The following is a 26,042-nucleotide window of genomic DNA, read 5'->3' as shown; positions in this document are numbered from 1 at the left end:
CTCCTCCAGTGTGCCCCGCCCTCGCTCCTCCTCCACCCCACCTCCCGCACACCGCTGAACAGCTGATTGTGGAGGGCAGGAGGTGCTGCGAGGGAAGGGAAAGAGCTGATCGGCGGGGCTACCAGCGGGTGGGAGATGCTGGGGGGAGGGGAGGAGCTGATCGGGGTGCTGCCGATGGGTGCTAAGCACGCACTATTTTTTTTCCATGGGTGCTCCAGCCCTGGAGCACCTACGTAGTCGGCACCTATGTAAAGGAGTACGAACTAAATCATTTATTTGACAGCCTATGAATTTTGAGGTATTAGATTCTTTCTAACAATGTATTGTCAGATAAACTGATTTGTTTGTAATGGACTCAGCTCTTTCTGTTAGCTGTCAGAAGTTGTTAATTCAGAAGCTTTGAGGAATCTCTTTTGTCCTTACTGCCCTTTCCCTTAGCCATATATGATTAATTACTCATTTCTCTCGACTCACTTACCCGTCCAGCGTAATGCATAACAGTGAAGGTAGGACTCTGATCCTTTGGTGCAACATTGCCATTTCCATCTTTTGTGGAAGAATATACTGCATTTGTGTCTGAGGTTTCCAGGTACGATTGAAGGCGTTTAGAAAGATTCTGTTCTATTGACCAAATGGATTGGCTTTCTTCATCCAGCATTGCCAAAAAACCTGATGGCTTCTGAAATGGAAAAAGGATGATCTTAGATTTCTCTGTTTTTACTCATAGGCAGAATACTATTCTTCCATTTACAGTAAAATGTCTTGTTTATTAAACAGAATTGTGTATCACTGTAAAAAAAACCTTTTGGTTAAAGTCTGCTAAGCACATCAGATCTACAAAAATTGCAAAGATTCACATTTGATTTACTCTAAAATTGTGATTATCACTAATCTCTTAAGAAAACAGCAAGAGATTATGCTATTTCATAGAAATCATACTCCAGAAATCAATCCCAAGGATAGAAGAAATCTCCATGGTCACAACAGGAGTCAGAGTTCTGTGGTAGTATCTAGGGACTGCTATATAGACCCTACATGTGGGGTCCAGTGGATCAGTATAGGCAGTTAACCTCTGCCAAACCCCTTTCCCCCATACTGGTGCACAAGGCAGTTATGAAGGCCTCCTTCTATGAACTCTTTGTCCCTGTCACCTTCTCTAGAGACACCTAAATCAGAAACTGCTAGCCTGGATTTTTATTAGCCTAACACACAGAGCATGTATATAAATATAAATGGTGTGTAAATGGGTTTGAAAACTACCTGAAAGAAAAAGTCCAAGGCTTCTGTATGGTTACCAGGAGAATATGTTGTTTCCATAGTAACTCCCTCCTGTACACATTCTGCTTCCTCTTGTAGAAAAAGCACTTCATTGATATACTGGTGTATCTTCTCATTGATCATGTTGACACACAGCTATTGTAAAAAGAATGAAAAATGAGTAATAGAAATTTACAAAATAATTTATCGACACAGGCTTTACTCTGTGTCAAATATCAAACTTGATGAAACATTGATGTACAGTGTGTGATCTCTTGTTAAACCAGAGATTAGGAAGGCACTGGGGAAATGTACGTTGTAACTACTCTTAGTACTAAACTGAGAGGAAACAGTTCTCTGTTTATACCGATTATTGTGAATTCTACATGTTTGTCCAAATTTTACCAGTACTCTCTGATATACTGGTGTAAATCTCAAGTAATTCCACTTATTAAAGTGGAGTTACACCACATTTACATAAGACACCACAGTGAGGGGAGGTAGTGCATCACGGGACTCCAGTGGCCATAGTGCATTATGGGAGATGAAGCCTGGCTGGAGAACCCAGCAAATAGAGGAGAATGGGGGCATGAGGCAGCCAAACTGTAATTCCGACAGGGCAATGCATCAAAATGTATTCATTTCCAGCTGAAAGTGATTGGGTTTTGGCAGAAAATGGAAAACTTAATTTCAAGTATACAGCTTTTTGACAACAAACAAAGAAACAAACCAAGAAATAAATATTTTCTTCAGAAAGCACACACATTTTGCAAAAAAAATTGTCTAGCTGAGAAGCCAAATTTCAACTGAAAAATAGTTGAGATGTAATTTTTTTGATCGGACATTTTCCAAGACTGTTTTTTAAAAAATAGAGATATCAGCCTGTGGAAGAATAAATATCCGATTACTTCATGGAAGAGTGTTTCTTGAAGTATTTTATTCAAATTAAGTGGAAAATAGTCATAACTATTGTGTAAAACAATGCTAAGAAAACAGATGGTTGGAAGAACTGAATTATGAGGAAAGATTAAAGGCTGAATGCACCCAGTCTCTTTTCAGATTAGACCTTAGTCACATGGGGTTTTTTGGGGCTAGAAACTGTGTCATCCAGGAATAAAGGATGTAAAAATAGTTCCAATCAATTATGTTTTTTTAAAAATGACTAAAATATGTAGTTCAGTCTTGAAAGTACATGGTTTACCATTAAGATCAGCAAAAAGACTCCAAATGATGGACATTTCAGAACAGGTTTTGTACTTTAAAACCTCATACTAATGCACTCTGCTTGCAGTCACTTTTCAGTGAAGCTGTGTAGCATGACCAATAAAAAAATCCAAAACAAAAACAAAAATCAATTTTATAATTAATTGAGTGCATATCTAAATACAGAATAATACAAAAGAAAAGTCTTAAATGCAACCATCTTTTTTTAGTGATATTTCTCAAAATTTATCAATTTCACAACTTTTTCTCAAACACTTAAAACTGAAACCAGAAGACTGAATTACACAAACAAGCAATACATTTAGGAAAAGATACTTTTTTCTATAACTTTATATAATATGTTTTATCCTTCATTTTCAGAATTCTAATTCCAATTACAGTATCCTTCCTCTAGAAAAATTTTAACATTACTTTAAGAGACAGCTATAACATTAAAAAAAAAATCTATCTTTTGTTTAACAGAGTATCTGAATCCTCATCATGAGAAAAATTTGTGCCACTACACATTCATGACCAGACACCGTTTAATTTTACACAAGAATATTTTTTTAAACAAGTTAATTTGTTAAAATAACTTGTCACGAGTTCAAGATTATAGAATCATAGGCGCGGAAGGGATCTCGAGAGGACATCTAGTCCATTCCCCTGCAGTCATAGCAGGACTAAGTATTAACTAGACCATCCCTGAGAGGTGTTTGTCTAACCTGCTCTTAAAAAATCTCCAGTGATGGAGATTCCACAACCTCCCTAGGCAATTCGTTCCACTGCTTAACCACCCTGACAGTTAGGAAGTTTTTCCTAATGTCCAATCTAAACCTCCCTTGCTGCAATTTAAGCCCATTGCTTCTTGTTCTATCCTCAGAGGTTAAGAAGAACATTTTTTCTCCTTCCTCCTTGTAACAGCCTTTTATGTCCTTGAAAACTGTTATCATGACCCCCTCAGTCTTCTCTTTTTCAGACTAAACAAACCCAATTTTTTCAGTCTTACCTCAAAGGTCATGTTTTCTAGAGCTTTAAACATTTTTGTTGCTCTTCTCTGGATTTTCTCCAGTTTGGCCACATCGTTCCTGAAATATGGTGCCCCGAAATGGACACAATACTCCCGTTGAGGTCTAATCAGCACGCATTAGAGCAGAATAATTATTTCTTGTGTCTTGCTTATGATACGCCTGCTAATACATCCCAGAATGATGTTCGCATTTTTGCAACAGGGTTACACTGTTGACTCATATATAGCTTGTGGTCCACTATGACCCCCAGATCCCTTTCTGCAGTACTCCTTCTTAGGCAGTCATTTCCCATTTTGTATATGTGCTATTCATTCTTCCTTTCTAAGTGGAATAGTTTTCATTTGTCCTCATTGAATTTAATCCTATTTACTTCAGACTATTTCTCCAGTTTATCCAGATCATTTTGAATTATAATTCTAACCTCCAAAGCACTTGCAACCCCTCCCAGCTTGATATCGCCTGCAAACTTTATAAGTGTACTCTCTATGCGATTATCTAAACCATTGATGAAGATATTGAACAGAACCAGACCCAGAACTGATCCCTGCAGGACCCCACTTGTTCTGCCCTTCCAGCATGACTGTGAACCACTGATAACTACTCTTTGGGAATTGTTTTCCAACCAGTTGTGCACCCACCTTATAGTAGCTCCATCTAGGTTGCATTCCCCTAGTTTGTTTATGAGAAGGTCATGTGAGATCATGCGAGATCAAAAGCTTTACTAAAGTCAAGATATACCACGTCTACTGTTTCCACCCAGTCCTGCTTGTTCCCCTGTTAAAGAAAGCTATTAGGTTGGCCTGACATGATTTGTTCTCGACAACTCCATGCTGACTCTTACTTATCACCTTCTTATATTTTAGATGTTTGAAAATTGATTGCTTTATTATTTGCTCCATTATCTTTCCGAGTACAGAAGTTAAGCTGACTGGACGTTAATTCCCCGGGTTGTCCTTATTTCCATTTTTATAGATGGGCACTATATTTGCCCTTTTCCAGTCTTCTGGAATCTTTCCCGTCTTCCATGACTTTCCAAAGATAATCACTAATGTCTCATTCTCTGAAATGCTTCTAGTTCCACATGCAGGGCCAGTTAGACAGGCAGAAATGCAGAGTCTCAATGCGTGGCTGAGACGATGGTGAAGGGAAGAGGGGTTTAGATTTATTAGGAACTGGGGAAACTTTTGGGAAAGGGGGAGTCTGTTCAGGAAGGATGGGCTCCACCTAAACCAAAATGAAACCAAATTGCTGGCACTTAACATTTAAAAGGTTGGAGAGCAGGTTTTAAACTGGACCACTCTCAAAACTGGGTGACTGGGCAACAAAATGTCTGATGTACAATACTTGAGTCAATCATAAAAACCCAACATGCTATTCTGTGAAGGCTTTCCATATTTCCACAGAACACTGGAGGTTAGAGGAAAACAATACATTGCAATGTTTCAGAGTGGTAGCCGTGTTAGTCTGTGTCAGCAAAAAGAACAAGGAGTCCTTGTGGCACCTTAGAGACTAACAAATTTATGTGAGCATAAGCTTTCATGGGCTAAAGCCCACTTCATCAGATGCATGCTGAGTGAATTTTACTGATCAATACATTGCGGCATATTACAGCGACAGTTCAATTTTCAATGGTAAGACACTGCAAGTAGAAATGTGTCATTCAGATCCTCAGACCTGAAATTATGAGAATGGATTCTGCTCCAGAAATCAAAAAGGAAAGTAAGTTCAATTGGCTACATATCAAGAAGCAAGCTCTGATTGCTGTAGATGCGTTCAATTGGTACACACACACTAAGCATAGAGAAAGCGTAAATTCTGACTCCTTAGGTGATTCTAGTAAGCGTTGGAAGCGGAAACATAAGAGAGGGGAGGCGGGGGGCTGCAAGTGAGCTGATGGCACTGGACCTGAGCAAATAATTAACTTGGGAAAAAAATCAGTTTGTTTAGAACTGAATCTGAGGGATTTTGACTTTTTCAAAGTTTTTTCCTCATTTTTTATTTGGCCAAAACTAATTGGGGAATTCTACTCAAATTCCCAAATATTTTCAGTCAGTTCAAAACTGCATTTTTAGGCAAATTTACTATTCTCCAAAAAATTTTTCCCAACTCTAGTTTTCAGCTCCGTTATACTGAGAATGGTTTTCCACCATACTCATGCCAGCATAAATTAAAGCAGTGCAAAGGCTCCTCTATATTACAGTGTCTAATGCACCTACCAAGGGACTATTAGGCCAGCCAGCGATTTTTGAAGTGAAGGGCACTCTAATCATGCTCCCTACCATCCCAATATGTCTCTTTCAGAGAGTGTAGGGAGAATACTATTTGAAAAGTTTCAGAGTGCAATTTGACAGTTAATGTAATAATTCAAACAGATAAAATGTAAATAATACACTAAAATCAAATTATACTAAACAAATTCTGCTAACCCTGCCTCTCTTACTGAGTGCCATATCAAATACAACACTAAACAGTAACATATTTTCTAGTCAAGTACACAGCAATGACAGACCATGTAAGACCACACATTATACAAACATCTGCATCAAACTTAGAAGGAAATGTAACAGTAATATGAGAAACTAACATCATTAAAATGATCCATACAGTAAATACTACATAAACACCTTTAAGTGCTGTTGATTTGCTTCACTTTTGCCTAAGCCACTTAACATTAACTATGGTGCTTCTTTTCATTAAACCTTATTCTTTTATTATTTACATGCTTCTATTTGGTTCCATCATGTGCCTCTTCAGTATGAGAGTGCCCATTTCTATACAGGTGGCATCAAGATCTATGTGAGATTCCAGGGCCACATGAGTAGTATCATTGAGTTACTCTGTTTTCATCAAATATCCCAGACCAGATGTCTCAAACTTAGGCCATGTCTACACTTACCAGTAGATCGGCACTGCTGCAATCGATGCAGTGGTGTCGATTTAGCGGATCTAGTGAAGCTCTCCCGTCAACTCCGATACTCCAGCTCCCCAAGAAGAGTAAGAGAAGTTGATGGGAGAGCATCTTCTGTTGACATAGCATGGTGTAGACACCGCAGTAAGTCGACTTAAGCTACGTCAACTTTGGTTACATTAATCATGTAACTGGAGTAGCATAATTTAGGTCAATTTACCACAATAGTATAAATAAGGCCAACTGAAGTGTATCTTCTCTGAGTCTCCTGGTAGATAACAAGTTCCCACCCTCTATAATCTTTAATAATGATCACTTAAAGTTCAGAACAAATATATTGTTTATTGCCCACACATTTTTACTGAATCAGACTAGCTGTCCACTTCTACTGCTAGGAGATGTTTGTGGCTTAGGTTTGAAGTTGGAAAACTTACAAAAGGGAAAAAGGTTAATTACTGCAAGAATTATAGGAAACCAGAATGGAACTCTTTGTTTCTACACTATTAAACCAAAACAAGTATCTTCTATGTCTTTTTCAGTAACTGGTAAAATTTGATGGTACTTGGTAAAGTAAATCCTCAGCTCATCACCACATTAAAAATGTATCCTAATTGGAAAGTCTCACAACCCTACTTTGGTGGCAATTATAGCTGACTAAATAGCACAACCTATAAGCGTTCCCCAAATCCAAAGGCAAGTGGGAGACAGAAATGGTTCCGGACCTCAACTAAGCACTATAATTTAATTAAAATTTTCCCAATCACTTGTTCTTTATTTTATATAAGATAACATTTGAAAAATATTGCCAAATAACTTGGAGATTGTAAAAAGAAAACTTGATGATTGTCATTCAACTTTAATGCTGTAGATGTAAACCACTTGAAAATCTCTTTCATATTCTCTGGTCATGCAAGAAGATTACCCTCTCTGAAAATGCATATACAGCATGCTGAGTAAAGCTTATGGCTGTTTTATCAACCCATCTATCAAGCTGTGTGGTATAGGCCTCAATGAGGAAGCTCCCCTGCCAAGTCTAACTGAGAAAGGTGTGATCTAGCTTGAGTAAAAAAAAAAGTAATCCTGAGATACAAGGCAGAATCTTCTACTTATTCAGCATGGATTGAGAAGTTATTTTGAACTTGAATGCAGACAATCACTCATTACTGCAGAAAATATTTTGGTGATTTCTTCTCTTGTCCTGGCCACTCTAACAAAACAAAACAAAGAAGATGAGGGCAAAGACTCCTCATAGAGCTATGCTTGGCACTTATGAGACTTCCACATCATTATGTATAGAACTAGCTGCAATATTTTCAACTAAATGTACTTTCGTTGAAATACACAGTTTCATCTGAAATGTTTCATGAATGTATATAAAATTTGACCAAGTTTTTGACAGGAAAGTTTCTGAAGTCCAGGATGGACTCTGTTGTAACTTTGAATATATAAATAGATATAGGAGTGGGGAAAGAGAGAGATTAATCAGATTATTTTTGGTCCTATGTGGAATTTATTTTTTTGTTGTGATCTTCAAAAGTTGTCAGGAAATGGAATTGTCATTCTCCAGCCAGCTCTAACTATATATTTTATGTATTCCATTAATAGAATCAGTTTCTAATAATTTATTTGGAATTCCTGTATTAGTCTTTATTTGTTATGCATTTGTCTTAGTTTTGTATTCATTATTATTGCTTTATACAGCAGTAGTGTTCTATATAATAGTTTGCTCCTTATATTCAAATGAAATAAAATATACCTGCCTTCAGACAACCATATATTACACATCATTATGCCTGGTGGCATAAGAGAAAGATATATTTCTCTGCATTGTAAATCCCATTAGGTTTGTTTATTTGTCACAAAAAATCCTTAAATAAAGGGTTTTTAAATCCTATTGTTACTATGGATGTATAAAGTAGAATAAAGAGGCACCTATCCCACCCAGACACATTATAAAAACAAAACAATTAATAGTAGCTTGCACCCTGAGTTTCAACAGAAGCGAACCCTCTACAAAACAAAACTTTTCTCTCTTCTGTGCAGATTCAACTCCCATGTTAAACAATATCCTGATAGTCCTTTGGGGAAACATTTCATCTTGCTAGGAAATCATGTTGCTCGTGGTGTCATTTGCCATTTCACAGAAACATAAAATCGTGTGAATGGAGGGGACCTTGAGAAGTCATCTACTCCAGTTCCCTGCACTCCAGGCAGAATTAAGTATGATCCAGACCATCCCTGGACAGGTGTTTGTCTAACATCCTCTTAAATATCTCCAGTGACAGAAATTCCACAACCTCCCTAGGCAATTTATTCCAGTGCTTAACCACCCTGACAGTTAGGAAGTTTATTTTAATGTCCAACCTAAATTGCCCTTGCTGTAATTTAAGCCCATTGCTTCTTGTCCTATCCTCAGAGATTAAAGAGAACAAATTTTCTCCCTCCTCCTTGTAACAACCTTTTATGTACTTGAAAACTGTTCTCATATGTTCCCCCCCACCCCCCAGTCTTGTCTTCTCCAGACTAAACAAACCCAGTTTTTTCAATCTTCCCTCAGAGGTTATGTTTTCTAGATCTTAAATCATTTTTGTTGCTCTTCTCTGACTTTCTCCAATTTGTCCATATCTTTCCTGAAATGTTGTGCCAGAACTGGACACAATACTCCAGTTGAGGCCTAATCAGCGTGGAGTAAAGCAGAAGAATTACTTCTTGTGTCTTGCTTACAACACTCCTGCTAATACATCCCAGAATGATGTTTGCTTTTTTTGCAACAGTGTTACACTGTTGACACATATTTAGCTTGTGATCTACTATTATCCCCAGATCTCTTTCCACAGTACTCCTTCCTAGGCAGTCATTTCCCATTTTGTATGTGTGCAACTAATTGTTCCTTCCCAAGTGGAGTACTTTGCATTTGTCCTTATTGAATTTCACCCTGTTTACTTCAGACCATTTCTCCAGTTTGTCTAGATCATTTTGAATTTTAATCCTACCCTCCATAGCACTTGCAACCCCTCCCAGCTTGGTATCATCCACAAACTTTATAAGTGTACTCACTATACCATTATCTACATCATTTATGAAGATATTGAACAGAACCAGACCCAGAACGGATCCTGGTGGGACTCCACTGGATATGCCCTTCCACCTTGACTGTGAGTCACTAATAACTATTCTCTGGGAATATTTTCCAACCAGTTATGCACCCACCTTATAGTAGCTCCCTTTGGGTTATATATTCCTAGTTTGTTTATGAGAAGATCATGCGAGACAGTATCAAAAACCTTACCAAAGTCAAGATATACCACATCTACCGCTTCCCCCCTATACACAAGGCTGTCAACGAAAGTTATTAGGTAGGTTTGGCATGATTTGTTCTTGACAAATCTATGCTGACTGTTTCTTAGCACCTTATTATCTTCTAGGTGTTTGCAAATTGATAGTTTAATTATTTGGTCCATTATCTTTCTGTGTACTGAAGGTAAGCTCACTGGTCTGTAATTCCCTGGGTTTTCATTTCCCTTTTTATAGATTGGCACTATATTTGCCTTCTGCCACTCTTAAGGAATCTCTCCCATCTTCCAAGATTTTTCGAAGATTATCACTAATTGCTCTGATATCTCCTCGGTCAGCTCCTTTAGTATTCTAGAAGGTATTTCACAAGGCCCCGGTGACTTGAAAACAACTAACTTGTCTACGTAATTGTTAACTTGTTCTTTCCCCTCTGATCCTACCTAATTTTCACTGGCACACACTATGTTAGATGTCCAATTGCTATGAAACTTTTTGGTGAAAACTGAAACAAAAAAGTCATTTACCACTTCTGCCACTTCCACATTTTCTATTATTGCCTTTCTCCCTTCATTGAGTAACAGGCCTACCCTATTTGTGGTCTTGCTCAGGTTTCTAATGTATTTGTAGAATGTTTTCTTGTTACCCTTTTTTGTTTCTAGCTAGTTTAATCTCATTTCATAACTTGGCTTTTCTAATTTTGTCCCTACGTATTTGTGTTATTTGTTTATATTCATCCTTTGTAATTTGATCTAGTTTCCACTTTTTGTAGGATTTTTTTTTTTTGAGTTTCAGATCACCTCCTGGTTAGCCAGGTTGGTCTCTTGCCATAATTCCTACTTTTCCTACAAAGTGGGATAGTTTGCTCTTGTGCCCTTAAAAATATGTCTTTGAAAAACTGCCAACTCTCTTGAACTGTTTTCCCCCTTAGAGTTGCTTCCCAAGGGGATCTTATCTACCAACTCCCTGAGTTTGCTAAAGTCTGCCTTCTTGACATCCATTTTCTTTATTGTGCTGTTTTACCTCCTACCATTCTTTAGAATCATGGACTTTATCATTTCATGATCACTGTAACCCAAGCTCCTTTCCAGTTTCAAAATTTTAACCAGTTCTTTGTGCCGGAAATATAGTGCAACGGAAACCAAATATTGTGTTAAGCTTCTAATATAAATATCAGTGACCTGCAGAGTGCTCCAGCAAGGAGCAGAATATTTCTCTACGTTATTTTGAAGATAAATGAATTACAATTTTGTTGATCATTTCCTTTCTATGGTATTCCATCCATCACAAACACAATCTAGTTGGTAAACCTAAGTTTCAGATAACTTATTTTATTTCCAGATATGATGTGCCCGACATAAAAAAAAAGACTTATTTTAATGTTGGGTACCTAGTATACACTTTGATATGTCCACCTTTCAAAATAATTGGTTTATTGGGAGGTTAGACATGTCCTAATAGTAATTAAGCAACAGATCAAAGCGATTGGGTCGGCAGCAGAGAGAAATGGCCAGGGCAGTAGAGAGATGGTGTAGAAAGAGGTGAGACAATCAGATCCAAGTACAAGGTAAAGAATAAGACATTAAAACCTTATTGTGAACATAGGGTGGTAGATCTTGACTTAAATGACAAATATTATTTTTACCCTGTTAAAGACCAAAATGGAGCTCTAAGCCACTTGTCACATTTGGAGTGAGGGGAGTGAAATACTTGCAGCTGCTCCTTGAGGCATTGTGCTCATGGCCACTGTATTGTCTCTTATCTCCCACAGCAGCAACAGCATTGTAACCAGTGTGCACCCTGTCCCATTCTGCTGCCCCAGGGCTTGCCTAGCTCTGCTGGCTGATGCAGAGGCTAGCAGGATGATGGCTACACCACTGCTTACCTGTGCATATGGGCTCTGAAAAAAAATGTGGGAATTCTTGCAGAGCTGGGCAGATAACACTATGTCACTTGTTCACACGACCTCTAAAGAATTACACGTGGATCTGCCATACACTCTGTAGTAAAGCCAATGGATAATTGGTAAAATATAACTGATGTTCTCTGTTGAGTCATGTAACATCTTCTCTTTTTACATCTATCTACCAACATAATATACAATGAATTTACACTCTTAGATTTCCAGAAACTAGCTGAGGCAATTGGACATGTAATCTAAAATAGGTTTAACGACTGTATTGACTAAGATAGGTCACATGATTGAATCCTAAAACACTAAAGTCTCAGCGAGCTGTAACTGAAGAGGAAACACACTGAGAAATGTAATTTTTTCCCCACTTATTGGTGCATTTATGGTGAAATTCCTTTGAAATTCCAATTAGCCTGTGCAAGACCTTCTATGCCACTTAAATTCCATGTTGTAACTATGAAGGGGGAACCTGAATGGAGCAGCCATGAAGGTAGACCTGTGCATTTCCTGCATGCCTGAAGATGGCTCTGAACCGACCCCAAACACACAGGCCGATGAAAAGTGCAGCACGATCCAGAGAGGAGTCACAGGACCCATGTTTGTCCTGTGACCCTAATGCTCCACCCAAGTGGTGGTCCAGCATAGTCCAGGGGATAGAGCATGGGACCGAGAGTCAAGACACCTGGATCCTGAGCCTTGTTCTGTCACCTGCTGTATAACCTTGGACACGTTCCTTAACCTCTCTGTGCCTCTACTTTCCCATCAGTGACATGAAAGTTATGATACATACCATCCTTTGTAAAGCACTTGGAAGTCTGCAGATGAAAAGTGCTATTCAACAACTAAACACCATTGTTATTCCAGTCTATTGCCTGGATTAGTGGTGCAGGAGAAAGGAAGGGCTGTGGTACAATACATTTGTCCTAATCTCAGATTGTGGATGATGATTTCACCCTTCCCAACCTCTGTATAAAGCCCTGGTACTCAGGGGCAGCGAGTTATATGGGCCCGTGGTACCCGGGCTCCAGGAATATTCAGGGCCCGGGGGACCGACTCCACCAATTTTAGGGGCCAGGTCTCTCCTCTGGCCCCACCTGCCGCCCCTGCGTGACTTCCCCAGAGCGTCTCCTGACCCCACCTGCCGCCCCCAGGTGATTTAAAAGGGCCCAGGCTGGGGACCCCTAGCTGCCGCTGCCACTACCACCAGTGCAGCGGGACTAAGACAGCTTCCTGCCCGGCCACTCCATGCCACTCCTGGAAGCGGCCAGCAGGTCTCTGTGGCCCCTGAGCCACTGCCCAGAGGCGTGTGCGGGTCGTTTCGGGAGCTGGCACTGCCTGAGGTAAGTGCCAACAATCTGACCCCCTCCTACACCCCAACCCCCTGCCCCATCCCAAAGTCCATACCCCACACCCAAACTCCCTCCTGGAGTCTTAGGCGGAGGGTGAGGGGTGGGACTTGGACCCGTTCTGGGCCCCACCAAAAATTATCCAAACCTGTCGCTAGTGCTGGTACTCAGACTTTAAACAGGTAATGTGAATCTTACTCTTGGAGCACCATGCCTGGTTCTTCTGAAGCTTTTTGGGCTTCTTGGCAACAGTGTAGGAAACAAATATTTTGGGAAAATGGCATAAATAACAACAATAGATAACCTCCCTCCCATTGCTTCTTAGCCCTGGTCTACACTAGGACTTTAGGTCGAATTTAGCAGCGTTAAATTGATGTAAACCTGCACCCGTCCACACGATGAAGCCCTTTTTTTCGACTTAAAGGGCTCTTAAAATCAATTTCCTTACTCCACCCCTGACAAGTGGATTAGCGCTTAAATCGGCCTTGCCAGGTCGAATTTGGGGTACTGTGGACACAATTCGATGGTATTGGTCTCCGGGAGCTATCCCAGAGTGCTCCATTGTGACCGCTCTGGACAGCACTCTCAACTCAGATGCACTGGCCAGGTAGACAGGAAAAGAACCGCAAACTTTTGAATCTCATTTCCTGTTTGGCCAGCGTGGCAAGCTGCAGGTGACCATGCAGAGCTCATCAGCAGAGGTGACCATGCAGAGCTCATCAGCAGAGGTGACCATGATGCAGTCCCAGAATCGCAAAAGAACTCCAGCATGGACTGAACGGGAGGTACGGGATCTGATCGCTGTATGGGGAGAGGAATCCGTGCTCCTCACCCAGACTCCCAAGAACGCGGTGGGGGGGCCTCCGGCCAACCAGCCACTACACCACAGAGGATTGCCCAAAAAACAGAAGGTGGCATTCAATACATTTTAAAGTTGTAAACTTTTAAAGTGCTGTGTGGCCTCGTCCTTCCCTCCTCCACCACCCCTCCTGGGCTACCTTGGTAGTCATCCCCCTATTTGTGTGATGAATGAAGAAAGAATGCATGAATATGAAGCAGCAATGACTTTATTGCCTCTGCAAGCGGTGATCGAAGGGAGGAGGGGAGGGTGGTTAGCTTACAGGGAAGTAGAGTGAACCAAGGGGCGGGGGGGTTCATCAAGGAGAAACAAACAGAACTTTCACACCGTAGCCTGGCCAGTCATGAAACTGGTTTTCAAAGCTTCTCTGATGCGTACCGCGCCCTCCTGTGCTCTTCTAACCGCCCTGGTGTCTGGCTGCGCGTAAACAGCAGCCAGGCGATTTGCCTTAACCTCCCACCCCGCCATAAACGTCTCCCCCTTACTCTCACAGATATTGTGGAGCGCACAGCAAGCAGTAATAACAGTGGGACTACTGGTTTCGCTGAGGTCTAAGCGAGTCAGTAAACTGCGCCAGCGCGCCTTTAAACATCCAAATGTGCATTCTACCACCATTCTGCACTTGCTCAGCCTGTAGTTGAACAGCTCCTGACTACTGTCCAGGCTGCCTGTGTATGGCTTCATGAGCCATGGCATTAAGGGGTAGGCTGGGTCCCCAAGGATAACTATAGGCATTTCAACATCCCCAACAGTTATTTTCTGGTCTGGGAATAAAGTCCCTTCCTGCAGCTTTTGAAACAGACCAGAGTTCCTGAAGATGTGAGCATCATGTACCTTTCCCGGCCATCCCACGTTGATGTTGGTGAAACGTCCCTTGTGATCCACCAGAGCTTGCAACACTATTGAAAAGTACCCCTTGTGGTTTATGTACTCGCCGGCTTGGAGCTCCGGTGCCAAGATAGGGATATGGGTTCTGTCTATGGCCCCACCACAGTTAGGGAATCCCATTGCAGCAAAGCCATCCACTATGACCTGCACATTTCCCAGGGTCACTACCCTTGATATCAGCAGATCTTTGATTGCGTGGGCTACTTGCATCACAGCAGCCCCCACAGTAGATTTGCCCACTCCAAATTGATTCCCAAATGACCGGTAGCTGTCTGGCGTTGCAAGCTTCCACAGGGCTATCGCCACTCGCTTCTCAACTGTGACGTCTGCTGTCATCTTGGTATTCATGCGCTTTAGGGCAGGGGAAAGCAAGTCACAAAGGTCCATGAAAGTGCCCTTACGCATGCGAAAGTTTCGCAGCCACTGGGAATCGTCCCAGACCTGCAACACCATGTGATCCCACCAGTCTGTACTTGTTTCCCAAGCCCAGAATCGGCGTTCCACAGCATGAACCTGCCCCATTAGCACCATGATGCATGCATTGGCAGGGCCCATGATTTCAGAGAAATCTGTGTCCATGTCCTGATCACTCACGTGACCGCGCTGACGTCGCCTCCTCGCCCGGTATCGCTCTGCCAGGTTCTGGTGCTGCATATACTGCTGGATAATGCGTGTGGTGTTTAATGTGCTCCTAATTGCCAAAGTGAGCTGAGCGGCCTCCATGCTTGCCTTGGTATGGCGTCTGCACAGAAAAAAGGGCGGAACGATTGTCTGCTGTTGCTCTGATGGAGGGAGGGGCGACTGACGACATGGCTTACAGGGTTGGTTTACAGGGAATTAAAATCAACAAAGGGGGTGGCTTTACATCAATGAGTATTTCATGCAGGACTTCATGGAGGGTTCCAATAAGAAATGGTGCACCTAAGTAATTGTTCTTATTGGAACAAGCAGGTTAGTCTGGCCTCTGATTGATACATGGCTAGATTTACCTCGCTGCACCTTCTCTGTGAGGACTGCAGTATGATCTAGAGGAATGAGTCCCCTAGATGGGGGAGGGGGAGAAGCAAATGAGTACAAAACAAATCTGGTCTATTTCTTGTTTTGATCCACTCCATCTATCTTTTACATCTTTGGCTGGCAGCAGACGGTGCAGAAGGACTGCAAGCCATCCACATCTCATGGCTGCTCGGCAGAAGACGGTGCAGTAGGACTGCTAGCCATCCTCATCTCTTGCCTGCCTGGCAGAAGATGGTACAGTAGGACTGCTAGCAATCCGTATCGCCTGCCTGCTCACCATAAGATGGACTGACTGCAGGACTAAAGAGAATGACCTGGTCAAGTTACTTCTAATGTAGTCCCTGCACCCATGTCTGCCCAGGCGCTCCTGGCCGACGTGGCCAGGAGCACCTCGGACATGACGATGACGGCTACCAGTCCTACTGCACCGTCTGCTGCCACAAGGCAAGGGGTTGCTGCTGCTGTGTAGCAATACAGTACCACGTCTGCCAGCACCCAGGAGACATACGGTGGCGGTTACCTGAGCGGGCTCCCTGCTTGCCGTGGTATGGCGTCTGCATAGGTAACTCAAGAAAAAAGGCGCGAAACAATTGTCTGCTGCTGCTTTCATGGAGTGAGGGAGGGAACGGGGGCCTGACGATATGTACCCAGAACCACCCGCAACAATGTTTTAGCCCCATCAGGCATTGGGATCTCAACCCAGAATTCCAATGGGCAGCAGAGACAGCAGGAACTGTGGGATAGCTACCCACAGTGCAACACTCCGGAAGTCGACGCTTGCCTCGGTACTGTGGAAGCGCTCCGCCGAGTTAATACATTTACTGCACTTAGAGCATTTTCTGTGGGGACACACACACTCGAATATATAAAACCGATTTCTAAAAAAATGACTTCTATAAATTCGACCTAATTTCATAGTGTAGACATACCCTTAGAATCATTGGCTGTGTCTTCTCGATTGCACACTCTTTTGGGCAAGGAGAACTTTCTACTTATGTGCTTGTACAGCTTCTAGCACAGTTAGGCCTCACTCTTAACTGGGACTTTTGGGGGTAACAGGCATAATAAATGAGATAATATTAAACACCCCCAGGGCAAAAGTGGATACCTCCAATATTTAGAGGGAGTAAAATGAAAACAGAACAGAACAAAACATAAAAGGACAAACTGTAGAAGTGAGGGAAAAATGAGAGTCACTTACCTTTCACCGAAAAGTGCTGCTACTGTTATTCCCAGACTACTGCTACCGACAGAGAGGGTCACATGACCATATAAGCTAAAAACATGCATCGGGACATTTTTAAAGGAGTTTTTAAGTTTATGGAGCAAATTATTCCATGATTCTCTTGATCTTATATTGGAAATGTAATTTCCAGTGAGCAGTAATGCTCTTAGCCTGTGTCTTCTCGCATTATTATTACACTATCAGTTTTTGCACTTGTGGTGCAATGGTTTTCTACTATCAACCTCTACTGCAGTTACTGTTAGTTATTTATGTGCTAACATTGTTCCAGAAAGAATGACTTGACCTACTATGGAGAAGATTTATGTGGTTTGAATTATTGATGCTAAACAAATACAAGTGAAACAGCATACCCAATACTGATTTTAACGTTGAAGCTTTCTTCTTTTATGTGATCTGTAAAACTCATCTGCTAGTTAGTGCCCAGTCATAATCGTCTTGCTTTCAGAAGTTATCAAGCCTGATGGAAATGGCAGAGTGGGAAGACTGGTGGGAGGCCCCGTATTGGGTTTGCTTTTTGTTTTAGAATATTTCAGGGCTAAACCCCTCCAGGCCCCCTGAGGGAAGGGACAGTTAGCTAGTTGGCTGGAGTCCGCCTCAGTGAACACTGGAGACAGAGACTTCTTCCTCTTGGGAAGACCTCTGGTCATGTTGGGGTGCCTGAAATGTTCACAAGGAGTGCTGCTCCAACCATGACTCTACCACAGGGATCGGCAATCTTTGGCATGTGGCCCATCAAGGAAAACCGCTGGCAGGCCGGGATGGTTTGTTTACCTGCAGCATCCGCAGATTTGGCCGATCACAGCATCCGGTGGCCGCAGTTTGCCATTCCAGCCCAACAGGGGCTGTGGGAAGCGGCGGCCAGCACATCCCTTGGCCCACACCGCTTCCCGCAGCCCCCATTGGCCTGGAACACCAAACTGCAGCCAGTGGGAGCTATGATTGGCTGAACCCACGGATGCAGAAGATAAACAAAATGTCCCGGCCTGCCAGCAGATTTCCCTGACAGGCCGTGTGCCAAAGGTTGCCGATCCCTGCACTACCACATTGGAAAATTCTAAAAGTAAGGGAAAATGGTTTGAAAACCCCTTTTTACTAACCCTGAGAAATATAGTCCAAGGATGTTTGGAAATCAGAACTGTAGTTTCACTGCTTCTGCTGACTAGCTCTGCACGAAAGCATTTGCCTGAAACCAACACCATTTCCTGGATTCTGTAGGGACCGTAGCTTAGATACCCGAGAACTAAGAAACTGCTACCTGATTACAAGTATGAACGTCAACCAGGAGGAAGACAGGGTCTCCCTTCTTCTCTGGCACACTCTGAAAGTAGAAATAGCCCGATAAAGGCACAGCACAACTGTGTGTCCTTCAAGTTATGAATGTAGTGGAAGTAGTGACTTCTTTCCTCTGGCCCACAGAGTTAACGATGCATCCCAATCCTGGAACTAAACCAAAAGAAGATACTTTGTGGGATCAAGAAACTGGGAGAGTGGTGAAGTCTGATTTAAAAAATCCTAGTTTGAGGTAATTACAATAATTAATTTTTACCTGGATCTGAGTCTTCTTATGTGGGCTAAGATCCTAGAAGCTAATATTTAGAGGCATGATCAATAGCTGTTTTCCCACTTTTTCTTAGACCAGAGAAATAGCTGAGTTGACGAGGAGGCCAGAAATCATTTTCAGAACATTTTCCCTGATCTCAGAGAAGATGATCCTTTGAAGGCAAGTAACTAGCCTGCTACTGAATGGATCTGTAAATTGGATTGCATCTTGCTGTCATGGCCAGCGGCTCCAATCAGGATCAAGCCCCCATTGTATAATTAGATAGGAAGATCTGGTCCGTGTCTTTTAATATAATTACTTTTATTGCTTACTGCTCTAATGTCTCGATTTTTATAGAAGAAGTTGGTATTTGCAGAAGTGTAAATTACTATGTAGCATAAAGAAGCTGGAGATTGATTCAAACAGCAATACTGTCACTGTATAATGCATAATTGGTTGTGAGCATATAACTGTAAGTGGATCACCAGCCAGGGTAGTCAAAACAAAGTCCAAACTCAGTTTCAATTCCACATCTCTTTTCTCAGAGCCAGTTTTAATAACAGAGAGAAAATACAAAAAGATTCAAAATAACACAAAACAGTGGGTAGCAGATGCTTGCCCCACTTTCCACAAGCTGGATAAGTAGAGAACACACACTTCCCACTAGATAGTCTTTCCTAGCTACCCTCTAGGGCTCCTGCCCAGTCCACAGAGAGGGATTTCCCTCAGAGTATTTCTTCAACCCTCATCTTCCCAAGACCAACCCAGAAACCTTCCTTTTTTATACTCTCCAGCTGACCTGCCATCATGAGTCCTGTTTACACACTACAACTCCCAGCAGTCCCTGATCTTAAAGGATTCAAGAGCTGTAAAAGTCACACTGGGATGTGTGCCTGCACCCCAAGACCCAGTGCTCTCTTGCAATAATCATGTCTGACTAAGTGATTTGTACACTTACTACAGTGAACAAGAGTAGGACAGTACCCCTTTAAAATAGTTTATGGCCTTTCAGTAGCAGTCACCGTGGTGTTTGTTTAGAAGTTGTCAGTATCTATCCAGGGCAGCAGGGCATATGTAGCTTAGGCTGCCTGGTGTGTATATTTAGTGAACACAATTATTTGGGTCCCTGTGTGCCAGTATGGTTCCTACATGTTATGTCTGTTGTATACAAAGCAAAACATACAACACCTAGAAATCACTACTTGGGTTGAAAAACCTACAAGGGGTTTTCAATTCTCATATGACTGAAGTGTGTGTATTATGTAGAAAAAGCAATAGATTGGAATATTTAGATATTATACATTAATATACAGGCTGTTTAATTAAGGTATCCCTGATGTTTATTAGAATCTCTTTAAAATTCTGTCTCCTTTCAATTTTAATATCTCAAGTGTCCATTTGACTTGATACTATGGACTGTGCTTACAGATAAAGGTTAAGGACTAGATTTTGCCCAGCCCTTAAACAAGTGTGAAGTGGGTTGGGGAGACGGAAGGGAGTAAGAAGGACCACCTCTTCTTGTGCAGTCTGCACAAGGATTGGGGGGAGTTGTAATCTCTGCATTTAGAGAAGTTCAGGAACTGTTTCCTAATAACTCCCCAAGGCATACTGAGTCCAAAGATGTCATCTTGAGGTTGGGGAAGGATGGGGAGTAGGTTGAGTCATGGTTCCACCATGCTGGTTAGCAGAGATTGCTGACCAGGGAGGGGGGGAGGAGAGTATGAACAGGTCAGAACCAAATTGGAGGGAATCAAAGAGAGCTGGAGAGAAAGTTGAGCCACCCATAAAATAAAGAATTTACTGGGGGGAAGAGAGCAACCTCTACATTTCCACTGATTTCACAGCATAATAAACCCTTGGCTTTTCTTGCTACTGAAGTAACTTCCCTTCTTGCTACTTCTTTAATTTTCCTTTGGTGCTGCAGTACACAATGAACAACTGAACAATAACAGACATCTTCTTTCAGTTCTGCAGGCAGAGGTCATTATGGTTTGTAAAACATTCAGTTCTGAAAATCTTTGGATCCAACAAGTGATGCTAAAAGGTGAACACATAGTTGTACAATTTTAACAAAGTGTTTGATTTTAAATGGATTTTTAAGCATTCAGAATGCTAGATTAATTTATTTTCAATGGTTTTAATTCAGCTTTTTAAAAAGTCACGTGCTGTAATGTCATACAGAGGTGAATCTGCCAATAATAGCACTGAACATAATGTGATATTTTCATTCTATTCTTTATCCAAAGCATCTGCAGACCTCTTGATCTTACTTCTAATCCAGTCTACTATCCTCCCACTCACTGACCTTGTTGAAGTATCAGTTCCATAAGCAAGAAACCAGACAACAATAAGTACTTCTCTGAAAATATTTTTAAAGCAGATACTATTGTTCTCCCAAGTGATTATGTTAGATGTTTACTAGATTCTTTTAACTCTGCAAAGCCTGAATTTTAATTCAGAGCCACAATGGTAGAATGGGAAGAATTTATTTTAAGAGCAATTTTTCTCCTGTGTATTACATTGTTTTCAGTTGGGGCAAATGCTTGTTTTGGCTCAAAAAATAAAAGCAGATAAACAGCATTTATACTTGCAACCAATCCAGCAAAATAAAGCTTCTTACCTGTTCATATGTATTCTTTTGAAATTCCTCAAACCCAAAGATATCCAATATTCCAATTTCAAATACCTGGTCACTGAAACAATAAGATAGTACAGGTTACAGGTATTCAAGCAAATGGAACATTTATTGCTCCTGTCTATATAAGTTTTGTTCGAGGATGCAAGTACTCCACCCACTACAAGTTGGTATGGTGTACATAAACACTCCACATACATGATAAAGCTTTGTGACAAACTGCACTAACTTTAACTGTCTCATCAGCACCCTACCCCATGACCCATCTTGCACAGGGATTGTAAATATTCCAAAGCTCTAAGCAGTTTTAATAGCCACCATTTAAATATAGAATAAAATAAGTCCAAAAAATGTTTCACTTGTTTACACTAAGACCAACATTTTCAAACATTCAGGAGCCCATCTGAAAACTCAGATGTGAGATGGGCAGCTAGTGGGAATGGGTAGGTGTTTGGATGCACTCAGTTTCCCAAGCATCCATTTTTCAGCGGGATTTTTCCAAAACATCTGTACCTATTTCCTGTGTGCTCAGTGCAGAGTGGAAATGCCAAATGGATGCATATTAGCACAGGAAAATTCTCAACTTATATATGCTAATGGCACTTGGACATCTAGTGAGCCGTGTGAAACATCATTTTCAGCCACTGTTGGAGATTACCCAAACCTACAAGATTTTAGTCTGGTGTTAATGACAGTGCAGACTAGGAAGCTCAACTGCACAGATCTAGACATTGACAACACCATTATAAAAACAAACAAAAGAAACCCCCGCAAACCCTTGTGGACATACTGCCAGGCAAGCACCCACCAGCTGTATGTGGCAACGTAAAACAGAAGCTGTGGGCTCAGGGTGTAAACCAGGTAACAGTTAATAGGGGCAATGGCAGGATGTAAGAGTTGTGGTATGACGCCAGATCTAGCTACCAAACCCATAAACCCTGGTGCATACAGCTATCATACTCATAGCACAGGTGTGTTTTTGATTTCTATTGGTTGCATTTCCTGTCATCAGTCCCCTCTGAAGGAAGTGTGAAGCATACACCGGGACCGGTCCAGATGGTAAGTTCACCATAATGTAGAATTCCTGAATAATTTAATGCTGGGTCTGCCTACCCATAGAGAAGCTCGTCTTTAATCCTTGGGCTCTTAGGTTTAGGAAGCCTTTTTAGGGTTTAGCATCTACACTGTATTTTAAAACCTGCAGCAGCAAATCTCAGAGCCCAGGTCTACAGACCTGGGCTTGTGATTCTCATGCTCAGGCATTAAAAACAGCAGTGTAGCAGCTCAGGCTGGAGCTTGGGCTTTGAAACCAACCTTCCCTAGGCTTCAGAGCCCAAGCCCAAATGTCTACCTAGCTGATTTTAGTGCCACAGAGTGAGCCCTGCAAGCCCAAGTTTACAGATCCAGGCTCTGACACTCACTGCTGTGGGTTTTAAAATGCAGCGTTGTCATACCCTGAGACACAAAGAGGCTTTACTGATGCCAATATTGTCCCTGATGGGTCCTCGGAAAAGACACGAGCATTGATGCCAAGTGGCAGGGATGCCAAGTACTCTGGCTGGAGCAGAGGACATTATTGCTCCAGGTCAGCCTCCACAGTTTCCTTCATGTCATCACATCATAGAGGTACTGGATAGATTCAGGGGTAAGCCTGTATCTCTGTATGACCTATGGCTCAGGAGGGTCAAGGAAGGCCATCTGAGGATCATAGAGCCTGAGAGGAAGGAAAAGCCATCTCTGCTTAGAGCCTCGACCTCTTTTCTTCACTATCCTTTCCCTGAGTTACCTCAGAATGTATCCAGCTCAGTTAGTTGGGCTACTGCAGCCTCTTCCCACTCCCAGTTCCCCCAGTGAAAACTGTCACTCTAAACCCTGCTACATGTATCTCTAATCCTTTCACCTCCTGCACCCTGCCTCTCCTGTCCCCTAATCCTCACTATCCTCCTCTTTCCCGATGCCACTTGTGTACTCCTCAGTAAAACCTGTCTGTCTGTCTGAAATTTTTATTTGGGGATTCTTACTGTGTGCTGTGTGCTGTCTGTTTCAAAGGTGCACAGACTTCAGAGCAGCCAGTGAGGAGCTGATGTGTGAATATCTTCCTCCAGTTTGTGTACCCTGCCTTAATCTGCCCAGTTCAATTGCCCAAGCCACTGGGCATTCAGACAACTTTGAACATTCTTAGGGGTGGCTATTTTCACATATCAAAACATTTGAAAGTGTGGGACTTAGGTAGGACACAGCAGGCTACCTCCACCGTTCAACAGCTGTCCCTCTTACTTGAGCTTTGTTTCCATGATCAGCATTTGGGCTTTAGCAGAACAGACATCTCCTCTCTCTATAGATGAGGGTGTTCACATAAAGCTACTTGTCAGCAGTGCATATCATCCCCATTAATCAAATATGTATATTAGCTAGCTAAGCCAAAAAAATAAAGTATAAAATACTAAATCCTCAATTGGTGTAGTTCCACTGAAGTCAATTCAGCAGCATCCATTCACACCAGGGGAGGATCTGGCCCTAAATTTCAAAACAGCACCTCCTTACTTCAACCCACTCCCCAAAAAACCTCTTACATTCAATAAAACAGCAGAATTATCAACCTCCTTGCTAACATTCTGAGCCTTCCTCAGAGATAGGCAAAGCATTTTTAAAAGCCTTCCTCAGATGTCATACCCCAAAAGTTCCCATTCATTTCTGAGGAGTAGTAGTTCAATACTAGCATTAACTCTGCTGATCATTGCAAGACTGACTGTATTCTCAAATGACAGGGCAGAGAGATGCATAATAAATCTAGACTAGACTGACTTTGCTGGGTGGGAGAAGTTATCATGAGATCGATTAGCATATGAGGAAATTTCTTCACCAAGAAACAGAGAAATATCACTGGCTACATTTCTAATAATGCAACCCATTTTAATTTTTTGCTTTAAAAATGTAAGCTTCAGTCTCATGTACTCATGATTCAAGTCTCCATTTGAGCAGAGATACACCAGCCTTGTACTCTCTACATTTTCAAGAGGAACAGATGAATCATCCCTAATTTTTATACTTTGCATTTATTCACAAGTTATAATAGCAAACAGCATGGGTCTACATTAAACCCAGGGAGAGTTACACACACCTGTAGAGGGCAGAATTTGGACCACAGTCATTTTCAAAAGGAACATCTACCATCTTCCTTGAAAATACTGTCTATTCTCTTAAATACTTAGCATACTATCGTTTTAGTAAACACATTTGAAAGTTGGATGAACACCAGAATGCCTTTGTTATTTCTGGATTGTCAAACATCCTTTGATTTACCTTTATAGTATTTGCAAAAAGATGGGTTCTCTCATGCCTTTCCCTCAGTTAACCTACATACAATATTGTCCAAAATATACCCTATTTCTAGGGTTTTCAACAATGGAATCCTACAGACAACTATATGTAATAAACACAAGGATCACCACAACTACCTTCACAGATTCAGTAACCACTCCAAACAATAAATCTGTTGTCTACAGCCAGGCGCTTAGATACCACAGAATATACTCCGAGGAGAAAGTCTGGGATATACACCCTAACACATTTAAAACCACCTTTCCTTAACAAAGAGACTTCACCAGAGAAGTAGATCACATCATGGAACAGGCCAAATACACCGAGAGAAAGTGCTTCAATACAAGAAAAAAAAAAAAACCACTGACCACACACCTCTAATTGTCACCTACCTCCCTACACAGGAACCCATGTGGGCTATCATTAAACAATTACATCCTCTATTAAATGGGGACCACATCCTGAAAGAAATCTTTTCCAAACCCCCTTTTCTGGCCTTCAAATAACCTCCAATCTTGCCAAGCTTATCATCAGAAGCAACACAACTTCACAACAGACCAGAACACACAACTCAAAGTAGCACCAGACCCTGCCAGAACAACAGATGCAAAACTTGTAGATATATCTCCACTGCTGCAATGATCAATACCCCCGACAACACACCTTTCAAAATCCATGGGTCCTATGCAAGACTATCAAAACATGTGGTAGACATCATCCAGTGCACTAACTGCCCCAAGAACAGTTATGTAGATGAAATGAAACAATCACTACACTCATGAATGAACTCACGTAGAAAAATGATAAAGACAAAAATACCATAACATCTGTAGGTGAACACTTTTCAGAAAACAATCACTCCATATCTAATCTCTTGGTCCTTGTCCTCAAAAGGAAACCTGCACAATATCTTCAAAAGACAAGTCTGAGAGTTTAAAATCATGGACTCAAAAAGACACTGGATTTATGGCTCATTACAACAACCTTTAACCCTCCTTTCTCCTCTGACTGCAGAGGTGTCAGCAGCTCACTTCACCTTGAATAGTATCTTGCAACATGTGTTAACTCCTTGTGCTTAACAATTTGTTCCGCCTTGTAGTTAGCTGTGACACTCTTAAGTATCTTTCCCAGACCTGAAGAAAAGCTTTGTATAAGATCAAAACCTTGTTTCTTTCACCAATAGAAGTGGTCTAATAAAAGATATACCTCACCCACCCTGCCTCTATAAATTTCAAGACAGATAAAATAGATAAAATAATTCTTCACCTCTCCCAGAAAGCCTAATACCTTTCCATGTAACTTCCTCTCAGAGCAATATCTGGGGGCATGCTTTCCTTGTTTCACCCCTATGTAACCCTCTCCTCAAGGCTCCCTCTCCTAAAGTCCTATGTTAATACTATTAGACAGAGCCTTGTCACTGCCTGTGAGATTTTCCTTCTGATGAATAAGAGAGTTCCGTGACTTCCTTAACCCCAGCAGGGTAGTAGGTCCCTACAACAACTGGCCATAGTAATGATCAACATATCCCCATCTGAGGCATCCTATCCAAGGACCATTGCTGTACCTCATCTCCAGAAATCCCCAAGGA

General features: G+C 41.6%; 1 protein-coding gene across 4 annotated transcripts in view; it reads right to left on the bottom strand.

Moving 5' to 3' along the window:
* MYO16 (myosin XVI) overlaps nucleotides 1–26,042 on the bottom strand; it is a 576,974-nt gene that overhangs the window by 130,603 nt on the left and 420,329 nt on the right. For all 4 annotated transcript variants that reach the window (XM_074963511.1, XM_074963520.1, XM_074963529.1 and 1 more), the window contains exons 21-23: nucleotides 21,119–21,191; nucleotides 1,261–1,413; nucleotides 479–679 (exon numbers count right to left, since the gene is read on the bottom strand). In XM_074963511.1, coding sequence (XP_074819612.1) covers nucleotides 479–679; nucleotides 1,261–1,413; nucleotides 21,119–21,191 — 427 coding nt within the window. The remainder of the gene's footprint in view (nucleotides 1–478; nucleotides 680–1,260; nucleotides 1,414–21,118; nucleotides 21,192–26,042) is intronic.

This window comes from Natator depressus, chromosome 1 (assembly GCF_965152275.1).
Source record: "Natator depressus isolate rNatDep1 chromosome 1, rNatDep2.hap1, whole genome shotgun sequence".
Taxonomy (NCBI): Eukaryota; Metazoa; Chordata; order Testudines; family Cheloniidae; genus Natator; species Natator depressus.
Note: the sequence above shows the minus strand (reverse complement) of the source record. Positions and strands in the feature narration are given on the sequence as shown.